Raw genomic sequence first — 16289 nt, forward strand, 5'->3', positions numbered from 1 at the left:
AGCACGGATGGAGTCCCAAGTACTTCCTCTTAACGTTCTCAGGATATGAATATGTTGAGGACTAGAAATTATTTATTGGTCTTTCTTCTTAACATATGTTCCTTGATCTTGTGTTAAGTATATGTTGACAGAAACATTATTTTAATTATTTAGGCACAATCCTGATGAGTTATATGTCTGTTGAAGACATTCTTCATGTGTATTCAATCAACCATTTGACAGAAACTAGAGCAGAGGACTAAAGTGACATTTGAGAATTTATGGTTAAACTTAATTTGCATGTGGCAGTAGTCAGTTTACAGAGACAGAGTGATGGGTGAAGTCATACATTAAAGAGACAGATTCAGCGTGATCCGTGTCTGCAAATCAAAGTGGGTGTACATTGCAGCTCAGGCTTTTGGGGGGGTTTTTGTTGTTGTTGTTAATTTAGTGGGTCATTTGAACTTTCAAAAGACACAAAGCTAAACAGATAATACGCTTTCTGATACATAATCCTAAAACAACTCTAATATACACCAGTAATGTGGGTAGTATTAAACTGTCAGATGGCAGACAGGGAGAAAAACTAATTTCAGTTATAGATGAACTATTCCTACTCCTTTCCTTAGTGCCATCAAGATGCTATTATTGCCCTTTCCCTCTCCCCTTTTCCAGACTCCTCTTGTCAGTTACCTTCTCTTGGAAAATGGATGACCTAAACTGGAGGTCATCCTTAACCAAAAAAACAAACAAACAAAAAAAAAACAACAACAAAAGAAAAACCATGCAGATTGGCCTTGGAGGTTCTAAGAGAAGCTTTTGTAGCTAAATATTGTGGCATAAACATCCCAGGCACTGTGCTACAAATATAGCGACTTTAATGTTTTAGTTCAAGGGGACTAATTTGTAGTCACGGTAATTATACTTTAGTTAGGTCTTAAAAGATTTTCTATTTTTAGATAAACATACTAAGACACTTATGGATGAATTTATGTAATGTGTAGCATGTGCTTCAAAATAATCCAATGGTGGAGGGAGCAAGTGAAGGTATCAATGAAGCCAGATTGGACAAGAATTGATCATTGTTAAAGTTGGATAATTGTTAAAGTTTAACAATTTAACAAATTGTTAAAATTGTTAAAGTTGGAAGATTCACTAGACTTTGCTGTCTGTGTTTCTGCATAAGTTTGAAGTTTTCTGTAATTTTTAAAAAATGTATGAATAAATGATTTATCTATTTAGGGCTCAGAGTACTGCTTTCCAACCTTTGTGCATTGAAGACACACAGGGAACATCAGCCCTTTCCCATCTTGCTCTTAGATATACTGTCTTTTTGAAATTATTTTACATAGATTTGTAAGAAAATCCTATCACAGGCACAGAATATGGATCCCTTCTGACTTTAATAATAAGGGGATTTTATCTAGATGATAACATACTTCAACTATGCACTTGGCATTTAATGTTCTTGTCATCAAAAGACAGGAGAAAGAGATTTAGCTTTCCTTAAATATTTACTCCTTTGTTAGGAAATGTTAATGTCCTATAAAAGAATTAAGTCTTAGCTTTATCATCTGTAAAATGATAGAGCAAAATTTTTAAGTTGCCTTGAAGCCCACCAGGTTAAGCACATATAGCAGTAAACATCAAAGGGTTTTGTATCAGCCTGCCTGTATTTCTACACCACTTAGTTTACCTACTTTTACTCTCCCAGCTTTCCTTCCCAAATTATCTAACAGTGGATGAATAAGGAAATGTTATGTTTTCTTTTCATTGACTAGTGCAAAGAGCATTTGTTTTTCTTTTTTTGACAATATGTGTGGCAAAGGGAGATGTTCACTTCGTTAGTCACCAAAGTGATTAATTAGAATTGATTGCCTAATCAGGCTAGGCAACCTGAGAACCGATTAATACTTGACAGAAAAACAGAAAAAAAAAAATCTTCAGGTTCCAAAATTGCTCAGCCCCCAGTCACATGCTAGGTAAGAATCCAAATAAATACCAGTATTATCTCATCACCGTCATCATCATGTATTGGTCTGCTTCTGTATTCTTACATTTTAATCAGAATGATGTTTGGAAAAGAATAACCCACGGACCACAGGATCTGCCAGATGTGGATGCCCAGCAATTGTTTAGTAAGAGGAGAGCAAAAATATTATTCCACTGGTGGTCAGAGCGTCAGTGTGGGGCATGCAAATAACCAGTTTCCCGTCATACCAAGTGGGTGGGGCAGTTGAGTCCAGCACTGGATGGTTTCTTTAAGGGTGTTAGCTCTCTTCACATCCCTTGTTTCTTCTCTAAAATGGTGCCAATTCATGTCATTTTTGCCTTAAAGTGATTTTATGGTTTTTCCTATTTTTTTTAAATAACACACTACTAAACTCAGGGTAAAATGGAGAAACAGCAAAGTGGTGGTATCATTCTCCTTCGAGCTCTAGAAGGCAGCATTATGGGCAGGATGAGGAAACTTGTTGTATTTCCCTGCCAACTGTGAATTAATTCAGTTAGTTTTGAGAAATGGAATTGGGAGATTTTGAACAAAATCTTCAATAATTACTAATAAACAAGTTTCCGGCACTAAACTATTGGCACGAATCTCTAGATCCTAGAAGTATCTAGTCTGAAAGCATGATGAGGGGTAAAATTTAATATTTCACCTGGTATTCTATTTCCAAATGAACTATGTCAGAATGACGGGCTTTCAGGACAGTTGATGACTCCTGGATGTCAGTTTGCTTTATTTTTTCCCACCGATTATAAATCAAGATTTTTTTAAAAACCTAGGCAATTCATAGGAAGTTTTCCAGAATAGCTTATTTAATTAATAGTAGTACTTTATTTGTAATGAATTTGTACAAAATGTCCTTTTTTAAATGTATTTTTGTTAAGATTTTATTTATTTATTTATTTATTTATGTGAGAGAGAGAGAAAGCTGAGGTAGAGGGAGAAGCAGGCTCCTCACTGAGCAGGGAGCTCAATGTGGGGCTTAATCCCAGGACCCTGGGATCATTACCGGACTGAGCCAAAGGCAGACGCTCAACAGACTGAGCCACGCAGGTGCCCCCAAAATGTCTTTTATGGAATGTTTAATTAGCACTGGAGCCTTTTGGTAAAGAGGGAAATGATTCAATTTCTAGTTTTCTATAAGAGTCTCAAGTTTTGATACATTACAATTGTAAGTGAACATTCAGGAAAATAAAGTTGGGCTCCTTTTCTTTGGCACATCAAACTTTTTTTTTTTTAAGAGAAGTTTTTCTTTGAAAATCTGAGTCTGAACGTCTAAACATTTATCATATATTTTTTTGGCTCCCTGTTCTACTTTATTACTCCTTCAAGACAGATCTTCTTTCACTCTCACTGCCTACCCTAAGACCTCTTGTTTGCAGCTTCTTATAGTTAAAGAACATTGGCATCTCACTGTTTTATTTGAGTAAAGACCAATCACATTTTGTTATTGTTGTTGTTTAGGAGTCAGACGGCCAGGGCTGCCCCTTCTGTCGCTGTGAAATAAAAGGAACGGAGCCCATAATCGTGGACCCCTTTGATCCAAGAGATGAAGGCTCCAGGTGCTGTAGCATCATCGACCCTTTTGGAATGCCTATGCTGGACCTGGATGATGACGATGACCGAGAGGAGTCCCTGATGATGAATCGGTTGGCGAATGTTCGAAAGGTAAAATGATAAAGCACAGGTTTCATCAGGGTGGTGTAGGGACATGAAAAAGGACTGATGCTATCACACATAGGCTATAACTGAGTTGATTTGGGCTTGGGAAAGAAAGATGAAAGAATCAGGGGCGCCTGGGTGGCTCAGTGGGTTAAGCCGCTGCCTTCGGCTCAGGTCATGATCTCAGGGTCCTGGGATTGAGTCCCACATCGGGCTCTCTGCTCAGCAGGGAACCTGCTTCCTTCTCTCTCTCTCTGCCTGCCTCTCAGTGTACTTGTAATTTCTCTCTGTCAAATAAATAAATAAAATCTTTAAAAAAAAAAAAAAAGAAAGATGAAAGAATCAAAAGGAAAGTGAGAACCCAGGTAATGTTGATAGTCTGATGAAATCCTACACAGAAAGAACTAGTATCGACTCTAAGCGCTTCTGCTGGTTTTAAACTTCAAAATGAGAGACAGTGAGAGCTTTCATATAGAATTAAACATAGTCTAAGACTGGCAAGAACAAATCTGTGAAGAAAAAATTAACAAGAATTAAGAAAACAAAAATTAAGACAAAATATAAAAGTTGGAAATGATGAAACTGAATAAAAAGTCTTTGTTGAAGTCTAAAGGAAGTATCTGTTTGAGTTATTTTCTTACCAGGAAAGCCAGTCTTCCATTATGTGACTGAGAAGTCACATAAGATTTACCTTTGTGAATTTCTCATAGTGTGCTTTGCTTATCAAAATTACTGACTCAGAAAATTGACTTTGTCAATTTACTGAGAATGGATGCTACTGCCCAGTTGGAGTAGCTGAGCTCACAAAAGACTAGTCAATGAGCTAGAATGCCAACTGAATAATTTGCAAGCCAGAAACGTAATGATTAAGAAAGCTGGACTCTTAGGTATCAGGTTATTCTCTGCACAGAAAGATATATGAAATTTGGATTACACTCAGAAGTTCTGTGTTCTCAAAATCAGAGAAATGGCAATGCGTGGTATGAAAGGATCTGCAAATAGAGTGTGAAGGTGCCCCGGCCCAGCCCTCCTCCTGACTCATGGCAGACAGGGCTAATCAATCATGGCTCTCATCCCCGCTGAGGTCACAGCCTTATAGAACCTCCACAGTAATTCATTAGGACTTGGCAGGTGACATGAAACCTATTTGCCATCTAGGTGGAATGATAATAACATGTAATGGCATCAGATCGTTTGCATCTGTCTTTGTAGTGGGAAAATCTTTGGTGCAGGAAACAGAGGAAGCATTTATTTGGGTTACTGCTTCTTGAAGATACCAAAATTCATTGCTTGGGTTCCTGTATTTTCTGTATTCCAGTGTTCCGTGCTCAACAAAGACGTGTATACCCTTGGTATTTTTTACACGTGCAGATATGTCACCATCACCAACATGGCTACTCTGACATTTTCAGTCTGAGATTATTTCTACTCTTCAGCTCATTTTTCATAAAAGTCATAATTTAACTCCCAGAGAAACTACTCTTGATTCTACCCTTTAATCCTGACAACTTAGTTTTGAAGCATGTAATTCCTTTGACCCAAGAGATGGAAGAAAGGAAGTAGTTGTTCCTCAGTATCTTTTCTATGAGCAAAACTTTTTTACATACTTGAATCCTCTGAATAATTTACAGAGGTAAATGTTCCTCTCATGTTTCAGATAAGGAAGTGAGGTGCAGACTACACATGCCACTTGACTGTGTTAGTAGGTTGTAGAGACCAGAGACTAACTTACATTTTCTGGATAACAATCCAGCGATATATATCCCAAACCACGTGTGTCGTTCTCTATCATGCTGAGTCATGAAATGGTTTCTACTAAGTCAGAGTACAGGATGTATGCTTGAATAGTCCTCATACAATATTAATTTTAATTAATAGTGGTGGGGCACCTGGGTGGCTCAGTGGGTTAAAGCCTCTGCCTTTGGCTCAGGTCATGATCCCAGAGTGCTGGGATCGAGCCCCACATCAGGCTCTCTGCTCAACGGAGAACCTGCTTCCTCCTCTCTCTCTCTGCCTACTTGTGATTTCTGTCTGTCAAATAAATAAATAAAATCTTTTAAAAAAATTTTAATAATAGTGGTAATAAAATAGTAACATTGATGATTTCAGGGACAGGGCACTGTTCTGGGTTCTTAAATCCTTAATCTCATTTGATTATTTCACCAATCCAATGAAGAAGCTAGTGTTACTGTCCTATACGATGATTGAAACTGAGGAAGAAAGGGGTGAAATCGCTTGCCTAGATAGTAAATAGTACTATACTATTTACTAAGATCCCAGTAGTACTCTAGAGCAGAACCAATACTTTATGCCAGACCTTCTTAACTTCAAAACTCCAGTTGTGAGCCATCACCCAGTGTGCCTCTTTTGCCCTCTTTGGATCATGTCATATACATTATACTTGATAGAGTGTATCTCTATCCTCTGAAGGTCTTTTCAGTTCTATAATATAATGTATATCATGAATAATGACTGACCCTCCCCAATACAATTTTAACCAGAAGTTAAAAATAATTTGATCTGGTGATAAAAACATAAAACTCTAAAAATGTTTATGCCTTATAAAATATTTATACCCACACCTACCTAATGGGTCACCAAAAACCCAAGCACATTCACTTAAGACCTACCAATTGATAATATGATGACTATTAAAACTGTTTTCTGGTGTACTAGCCATATGTGGCTGATTTAAATGTAAATTTAAAATAATTAAAGTTTAATAAAATGTTCCTCCGTCCCCTTGAACATATTTTCAATGCTCAATAGCCACTCATGTCTAGTGACTACCATATTGACCTGTACAGATAAAGACCATTTTCTGTGGGCATTATTGATATAATAAAAACATCTATTCTCCAATAGATAATTCTGTTGAGCAGAGCTTTCTTAGATCATCCCTGTAGTTCTTATTGGAAGAAGCTAGGTCTTGATGCAAAGACTTTTCCTTTTAATTTGATAACCTAATGGTCTTAGCTTGGCCTGGATATTTGACAGTGATCTAGGACTGGAATCAGCAAGCTACAGCCCATTATTCTTGGTTTGTTTTTATTGAGCTAAGAATGATTTTACATTTTATACAGCTCTATATTTAAATGAGTTTATAAGTACCTACATAATTTCCTTGGTTTTGTTTGTTTGTTTTTTGCATCTTGACTTAGCTTGCAAAGCCTCAAATATTTACTATCTAGCCCCTTAAAAAAAATTGCAAGCCCCAGGTCTAGGACACAGCAAGCATATAAAGAATGTTTCTTGAGTGCATGGATAATAGGGAATGACAGAAAAGTCTTTAAGAAATATACAGCAGCTCAAGTAGTTCACCTGACCTAGGAGGTAATGTTTCCTAGCTAGGAAAAAGGCATTTCACTTTTCTTTACTAAATGGATTTTCTTCTTGCAGTGATTGATGTCAGAGGAGGAGAGCGGGGTCTTAAGAGGAATTCTTTCAAGAACTCTATCCTTTAACAGTTTGCAGGGAGCAGTTGCTGCCCTCCAGTTTAGGGAAAGTTGCCGTCTTGGTCTGTTTCCCACTGAACTATGTTGTAGCTTGAGCCCTGCTTCAGTATTCCAAAGGGAGTGACTGGTGACATAAGACGTGCAGCAGAATGTTCAGGGCGACCCTCGTGGTGTCCCCACCTCTTCTCACCCACTCGCAAGACTGGGCATGTTTTGTTCTCCCTGGCACACTGGGAAGCTTTCTGTCAAGGGAGCTGAGGTTTTTACACTGATGTTCTTTTTAGTTTACCAAAAGAAGAATGGTGGTCTCAGACATTCATTGTTCCAGAAGTCCCCCTTCAGTGGTTTCGTTGGCAGTCCACTGTGTCATTTCATAAAGCGCCACTGCAGATTTCTCTCCTTCCTTCTGGCAGTTGTTAGATCTTGGAGAAATTTAAACAACTCATAATTATTTGTTTTTAAGTTGAAGAGTCCTATTTCAACTAAGTGTCTTCATGTGCACTTATCTGCTTCTAGTCAATTAAACAGATTGTAAATTTTATATTTCATAAATTCCTGCCACTTAACTTTCAGTAAAATCTCAATTTTAGTGTAGATGCAAGCATCAATTCTTCGTAATTGGGAAAAACATTGCTATGACATCATGTTCTCATAGCACTTTATATGTACTTCTGTCTAAGGAGTTACACGAGAGTGTTTTGTTTTATTTAGAGAACCACCTTCTCCATTGGTTTGTTCATTCTTAAGGCTGGTGTCAGTATCTTCTTTCTTTGTGTTTGCTGGTATGTCAACACATACAGTACATATTAAATGAAATAGTAAATGGACATGCATGCTCATATGTTCTTTGAAATGAATGACCTGATCTTACACATCTTTCTTTATTCCAAACTGAAGGCTGAATGTGAATGTACAAAATATCAAATTATAGATTCTATTCAGTTCTAACAACTGAGGTTATAACAAATATCACACTGTCATTTTGACACAATAACTCTTCTACCTGAATCTTCTTCCTATCTGTTTTTTCATTCTGTTGTCTCATTCACTCATTCACTAACTCATTCATTCATTCGTTTTAAAAATATTTCATCCTTCCAACTCCCTGAATGACTGTAAGTCATTGTCCAGTAGAATGATTCAGTTTTCTTCTGTCTGCTATTTCAAATACCCATCTTTCTCCTGTTTATGAGCAGGGTTACAACTATATTATGAACTAATTCTTGCCTGTCTTAAACATATTGCATTTTTAAAATTAGTAATGCTTCTATCATAGCATGGAGGACTGAGCTGTTTGTATATTCCTGTTACCATGGTAATATCCTGTAGCTGGAGTTTATAAATACTTGCATACTGAACATATAGAATATCTTTTATTATTTGTTTTATAAATATAATAATGCTAATGTTACAGAAGCAAACAGAATGGATAAATCTACATGACAGCATATGGGTTACCATCCTAGAAATAGTCTATTTTATGATTTTAACTAGAAGATTTTTAGATTTTGCTTGAAATTGTACCACTGCCTGACTTCTCAAGCTGTCAGAATTTCTAGGATAACTGGATCTGAGTGAGTCCTCAGATGAAGTCTAGGGTGTGATTGGTAAGATCATGTCCTTTTCTCTGACTTCAGTTAGATCAGAACAAAGAAAAGGTGTCTGTTGTCAGTCAAAGTTTTGTTTCATTTTGTCAAAGGTTTTAGGAATCTTAACAGTTCCTCAGCAGTTTTATGTTGATAGAACATATTTTTCACCAAATATGTAAAATTACAAACAAAGATTTGCATTCAAAATGAAAATGTTGACAGATTAAACGTGTATATGAACTGAGATTGAGATTAATTCCTTAGGTCTTAAGCATTACATTATCTTGAAGCCATACTTAAGCTTCAAGAAGCTTGAATGGCCATGTGAAAAGAAATACAGGTATAATCAGAGATCAAGGGAATTATTCTTTTATCCTTTTTATACATTCCCCAAATGTTGCCAGCATTGGTTAAAATACATATTATTAATTAAAAACTTCATATATTACCTAATTCTTGCTTTTCCCAATGCTAATGTGTGAGGATAGGACCCATGGTATTCCTGATCTCGAGGAAAGAGTTCACGTGCACACATCAGTGTTTTCAGGGAAATGCTGCTGTTTTAATGTGACTTGGGTTCCGACAACAGAGGTCCACATGGGAGTAGTAAAGACAAAACTTGCAAGAAAAGTGAAATACAAAAATAACAATAGATATTCAAATATAGGGCATGCTTCTCAACCACAGGCAGATCTACCTCCTGAAGGTATTCAGAAATATGTGAGGACATTCTGATTTTCACAGTGACTGAGGGCTGGGAGAAACCTGTGGCATTTAGTGGCCTGAGATACAAGACCTCCAGCAAGCCATGGATCAGTCCTACCCAGGAAGAATAATTCTGCTTATGTGCCAGCAGTCTTCACCTCCCCCACTGGGTGATGCAGGTAGCCATGGCTGACACTAGACAATCCAAAGTCAACAGGTTCCTTTGCCACTTAACTACATTGTTTACTCATTTTCCTAAAGCCCTCCGTGCTAAATAGTAGTTTTTTTTTTTTTTTTTTTGTATTTTTGTGGGATTAACCAAGGGAAAATCTGCCTTTGTCCAAGGGCTATATGATGTTTTAGGTGACTGCAAAGATGTTACAGATTGCTTTAAAATAGTTTGAATAATGAGTAGTTTGAGAGAAGCAAGCCCTTGAATTCATACCTGTACCTCTTTTGAGTCAGCGTCCTTATGATAGACTGGAGATGAGATGCTGTGCCTTGCTCTCCTAGCCTTTGCCCTTTTTTTCCTAACCAGAGATTTATATAGTGCCTGACACACAGTATGCCACTGAGAAGGGGGTTTTTGTTTTGTTTTAACTGAATGATCAGTGGTGACACTGAAGAACAGTGCTCTTAAGGTCCCTGGAGCCCAGCATACTGGGTTTATGTTCTACTTAATAATCGATGTGCCTTGCATTGGTTAGTTAACTCCCTGTGCCTCAGTGACCTTGTCTGTGAAACCCTACTGAGAGTAAAGAGTTAATACATGTAGAGCTGTTGGAACAGAGTTGGTATGTAATAAATGTTAAGTATTAGTTGTAATTAATATTATTTTGTAGATAGTTATTTAAGAGGAGATACTGCTCTGTTTCTGAGAATTAAATATCAGTATTTTTGAGATGTCTATGGAAAGTTTTTTTTCTTTTAGATATTGTTAGCTATCGTCATTTGGAAAGAACTGGACACCAAAACTGTGTTGGTTTGGCAAGCGGTTGGTTGTGTTTCTTTGCTATGTTAATATCTACATAGTTTTAATTTCATGACATGGCTATAGTCAAATAATTTATCATAAAATCATCCTTTAGGTTTAAAACTCAAAGAAAATGCAAAGTTGCCAACATGTCAGCTGAAATCCTGTTTTAAACACTAAATAATTTAGACAAGCTTACAATAGTCTTGTTTTTCACATAGGCAAATTGAAATAATTAAGTAGTCTCTAAAGTACAGTAAAGAGCTACAGTAACTAAACAGTAATTGTTTGTTGTTCAAACCAGTTATACCTGGTATTTTGTGAACCAGTATGGGTTTCACATGAGGGCATTTTTCAGTGACTGAAGTTTATTCCTTTAATCCCCAGAATGTTCTTGTTTCTCAGCCATTTTTATGGAAATATTTCTGAATTATATGTCACCCTTCCTGACTTTCAAAATTGGTTATGCGGCTGAGTGAATCAAAGGGCATAAGAAGCCACTACAATCAGCCTGACATACTTCTTGAAGCTTATATTTGCTATGAGATTTCAGGGGAGGTTTCTCGAAGAGAGGGGAGCCATACATTTAAATTAAAATCGCATATAATATTTGGCTCAGGATGTAAAAATCATGTAGATGTTTAAAGTAAAATAGACACTTCAAAGAAATTTCAGGGCTGTAGATGCTGGTCACAAGCCAGGGGATTAGGTCCTCCTAAGGTACTTCAGGGGGGAGGTGTATAGCTCAGTGTAGTTAACAGTGTTTAACGTTTTAATGGAGCAGTGTCTCTGGGGTTATTCCACTTGCGAGGCTGTTTGCCCTTCTTTAAAGTACAATTTTATCCACCAGCTCCCTGTCAAACCTTAGGGAAGGCAACTCTTCATCCACTCAGTAGCTCCTCAAGTTTAAGTTTGTAACCCTTTATCTGTTCTTCACTGCTTCTAATTTGTAATATCTGAAAATTTCTGGAAGTTGTTAGTGGAATGTAAATAGTAATAATAATTTAAAATATTGCATCTCATTTTATACACAAATATTCGTATGCTTAGTGAGGTAACAAGGTGCCTTACATTATGCTCTTCTAGGAAAAAATGCAGCAGAAATTTTCCCCCTCTTTTGAGGACTTTGTTTAGGGCTGGTTGTTTTTTTGTTTTGTTTCATTTCTGTATTTTAAGACTTTAAGAGTGGTTTTAGATTCACAGCAAAAGTGAGGGGAACGTACAGATTTCTCACATACCCCCACCCCCATCCCCATACATGTGTAGTAGCTTTCCCCATGAACAACTTTCCCCATCAGAGGGGCACATTTGTTACAACTGATGAACCTACATTGATTGCCACCCAGAGTCCATGGTTTCCATTAGGATTCACTTTTGGCTCTGGGTTTGGAGAAATGTATAATGACACAGATCCTCTAAAATAGTATCATGCAGAGTATTTTCACTGCCCTAAAAATCCTCGGTGCTCCACCTTTTCTAGAATGTCATATAGTTGGAATCATATACTACGTACCTTCTCAGATTGGTTTCCTTCATGGTGTGATGCGCATTTAAAGTAGGTTTAGTTTTCTAAGACCACCAAAGTGTCATCCAAAGTGGCTGTATCATTTTATATTCACACCAGCAATGAATAGGAGTTCCTGTTGCTCCACATCCTCTCCAGCATTTAGTGTTGTCAGTGTTCTTCATTTGGGCCATGGAAGAAGTGAATAGTGGTATCTCATTGTTTTAATTTACATTTCCCTGATGGTATATGATAAGGAGCGGGATCTTTTTATATCTGCTTATTTGGCATCAGTATATCTTTGGCAAAGTATCTGTGAGGGTATTTGGCCCATTTTTAATTCAGTCATTTTCTTATTGTTGGGTTTTAACAGTTTTTTGGTGTATTGGGGATAACGGTCCTTTACAGATGTGTCTTTTCCATTTATTGTAGCTTGTCTTTTTATTCTCTTGATGGTTTCTTTTACATAGCAGAAATTTTTAATTTTAGTGATGTCTAACTTAACCACTTTTTTCTCTCATGGATAATGCCTTTGGTGTTGTATCCAAAAAGTGATCACCAAACCCAAGGTCGTCTTTATTTCTCCTATTTATCTTCTAGGGGTTTTATTAACTGTTGTGAAGGCACAAAGTCTGTATCCAAAAAAAAAAAAAAAAAAATTTTTTTTTTGCATGTGGATGTCCACTTGATTTAGCACCATTTGTTGAAAAGACTGTCTGCTTCACTGTATTACCTTTGCTCTTTTGTCACAGATTAGTTGACTCTTTTTATATGGGTCCATTTCTGGACTCTTCATTATAGTTCATTGAAATATTTGGCTCTCCTTTTGACCATTCTACAGAGCCTTGATTACTGTAGCCTTGTAGTAGATGTTGAGGTCAGGTAGTGTCAGTCCTCTTTGTTCTTCAATATCATGTTGGTTTATTTGTGGTCTTTTGTCTTGGTGCAAACTTTAGAAATTTGATGATACAAAAAAATAACTTGCCAGGATTTTGATTGGAATTGCATTGAATCTGTAAATCAAATTAGGAGGACTTTTTTACTCTCAGCTTCTCCCTAAATTCCTACATATTAAAGCTTCTGGAAGTGGAGCATCACATTCCTCATGTAAGTTTTTTTATTATCTAAAAACAGTAGTGCAGGTATTCCAGAATAGATAACATAAGCCATACTTGCCTATGAATCAGTGCATGTGTGTGTGATAAATATCTTTATAATGGATACCCTCAGAAAAATATTCAGTATAGGCTGTTCTTTAAAAGACTCTAGGTTTTATGTTCACAAATTAACATGAGAAAAGAATCAAGAGGATAGTTAGCAGCAAGGAAACTATACTTAAAATGTTATATTTTAATGATAAAAGTTTCCGTAGTGTCCTTTATTAATTTTTCTGCATTTAGAGAAAAATGTTGACCTTCTAAGAGTCCTTCTCATCATCCTTATAATATGTGGATCTACCTTGTTCAGATATGAAAATTCATTAAGTAAAAATCTTGTTAGAAATATTATAAAATTGACTTTGATTATCTCTGGGATTGTCAGTACTCTCATCTTATTAGTAATTGGAGAGGTTTTCTCTTGTCCTATTTTTAATAATAGCCTGGCTGGGTTTGAGGTTTCTTACCAAATGTTTTGCCATTTCCATAATAATGGATCTTATTAAAGGTTTTATAAAGTTGCTTTTTAAAAAGGTATGGATAAAATGAAGAGTGACTAAAATAGAATGAATCCCCGATTATTACTGGTAATTGCTGAGCGTGCTGAGATGGGCTTTTGACTACTTCACTTCTTGGGCCTTTTCTCTCAGGATTTTCTGTTAAAATTGCAAATTTGGATTTCCCTATTCATTATGGTGGTCATTAGCATCCTTATTCTGAGTGCTAAAGAATTCTGTAAAGTTTGTCAGAGAAATAAAGAATAGTATTTATTCATTTCAGGAAGCAAAGGGCTAGGAAGAATTGGTAAGTATATAGACATAAAAGAATCAGATGTGGTCTTTAAATTTCTAGAGCACCAGGATTCCAATTTGTTAAAGACATACTTATCACTACCGGTATTTAAGAACTTAGGAGAAATTGTTAGACAAATATGCTGGTATGATGGTAATACAGGCAGGAGTTAAGGTACTCGGCTTTTGCATTTTGAAAGGAGCTGAAATGAAAAAAGATAATTTATTCTAAAGTTCTGAAAGCAAGTGTAATAGTAGAAAAAAGTGAGAATTACCCAAGATCAAGATAAAGGAATGGAATTATAAAAATCAACCATTCTGTAATGTGAAAGTGTGCTTCCATCTTCCCAACTCTTGTAGTTGCATTTATGTAAATGGTTGTTTTATATGGTGCAATAAATTCTCTACAGTTAATTCCATGTCCATACCCTGTTCCTATTCTTAACTAATTTTTCCATAGCTTTCCATTTCTTTACCCTAACTTAATAAAATAGGCAGATAAAGATGGAGTGACCAAAGAAGGACTCCATTTAAGGAAGTGGCAGAATGGACAAGATCTTTTAAAGTATCCCTTGATTACTGTGTCTTCTTATTACACTAATTAGATTTTATTTATTCATTAGGAGATTAAAACCAGAAGAACAGAGGTAAAGTCTCTGCAATAAGATAATGAAGAAAATAAATTAAACTGGGGAGAAAGCATTTACAACAATTGTAACATTAATTGAGGTTCACTATCCCAATAAATAAAGAGCTCATTTCAATGAGGGGTACCTAAAATAATATAGATAACAAGACAAAGAACATACAAAACCAGTAAGCTAGAGAAGAAATGCACAGGGCAAACAAAACAAAACAAAAATTGCATTATTTCTAACTATTAAAGCAGTTTAAAGTGAAACATCAACATATGCCACTGAAATGCCAGTCAACTATTGAAGTAAACAAATTCAAAACTAAAAATACTTTATGCTTTTGAGGTTTGTGCAGTGGTAACCATCATACATAACTGGTAGAAGAATAAATTGTTTTTAACATGTGAAAGGGTCTTATGCATATTCATAAAATTTTACCCAGTTTAGTTATGAGCCTATTATCCTATGCTCAAAACATTCTGTGATTCTCCCCTTAAAAATTAAAATGCATGTGAATCACCACAGACCTGGGGATAAAAATATATGTTTATAAAAAATATATGTTTATAAAAAATTAAAAATTAAAAAAAAAAATTAAAATGCATGTCAACTATAGTCAAATAAAAAGTATTTTTTAATTAAATAAAGTCAAAGTCTCAACAAAAAAATTAAAATGTGTATGACCAAAGACTTCATGTTATCACTTTATAATAGAAGAAAATTGAGAATAACCCAAGTGTTCATGGCAGGAAATAATTATGTAAATGTTGGTATATCCATATAATTCATCCTTTAAAATTATATTCATGAAGAATGTTTAATGGCAGTTAGAATTCTTTTGCTGTAATACTGTTAGCCAATATAGTGTACATTAAAAATGTGTATGTGTGATTAAGAAAGATCACCATTGGCTATGTGTACATGTCCTCAAAACCTCTATATATTTTCCTATAATTCCAAATTTTATGTAGTGAATTATGTTCTTTAAAATGAGAGAAAAAAAGTGGAATGGTAAAAATGTAGTTGTGAAGACAGAGGAGATGAGCACCAAAATCAATACAACTTATTTATTATGGTGAACAGTTTGACAGCACCCATACCCTTCAACCTGTTAACCTCCTCTTTACTACTTCTGCTCTTATTATTTATTTCTATATTTAAGATGCTTTCCAGATCAAGATGAAAAAAATAAAAATGCATGTTAAATTCTAGAAGCTTGTGTTAATAATCAGAATTCATAACAGCAAATAATCCAAGTGACATTTTTGACTTTTGAACGCATTGTAAGACTTTAGTCTAATTTTTTGTTTAGGTATTTGTTTAGGCCTTGAGAATGAGAGGAATTGTCTAGGACAAAATAAGAAATAAGGATGGGAACCTTTTGTTTAAGGATATCTCTAATAGAATTATCTTTTGGTAATGAGGTTGAGCAAACTTTGACTGGAACTCTGGAGATGTAATAGATGGTATTTTATCAGTTATATATCAAAAGAGTCAACACTCCTAATTATATCATCCAAATAAAAATCAAACGTTTTGTAGCAGCTTTTATTTCATTTAATTTTATTAGCCCATAAGGCCTCCATGAAATGGTTTAACCTTTTTGAAATCCACAGGTGAATATTAACATGGGAGTGATTTATGCAAGACTGTATGGCATTTTAAAGTTCTAGCTGCATTCAAATATTACATATGGAAAATATACATGGAGGAAGTCAGATTACATGTCTAATTTTATGGTCATTGTTTTTTATAATCAGTTGGCTTTAGGACTTCAGTTTGACAGTTAGCCACACTTGAAATTCACATATTCCAATCAAGTGTATCCTGC

General features: G+C 35.6%; 1 protein-coding gene across 5 annotated transcripts in view; it reads left to right on the forward strand.

Moving 5' to 3' along the window:
* CBLB (Cbl proto-oncogene B) overlaps positions 1-16289 on the forward strand; it is a 218962-nt gene that overhangs the window by 135323 nt on the left and 67350 nt on the right. For all 5 annotated transcript variants that reach the window (XM_059164255.1, XM_059164254.1, XM_059164256.1 and 2 more), the window contains exon 10: positions 3452-3655. In XM_059164255.1, coding sequence (XP_059020238.1) covers positions 3452-3655 — 204 coding nt within the window. The remainder of the gene's footprint in view (positions 1-3451; positions 3656-16289) is intronic.

Source organism: Mustela lutreola, chromosome 2, assembly GCF_030435805.1.
Source record: "Mustela lutreola isolate mMusLut2 chromosome 2, mMusLut2.pri, whole genome shotgun sequence".
Classification (NCBI taxonomy): domain Eukaryota; kingdom Metazoa; phylum Chordata; class Mammalia; order Carnivora; family Mustelidae; genus Mustela; species Mustela lutreola.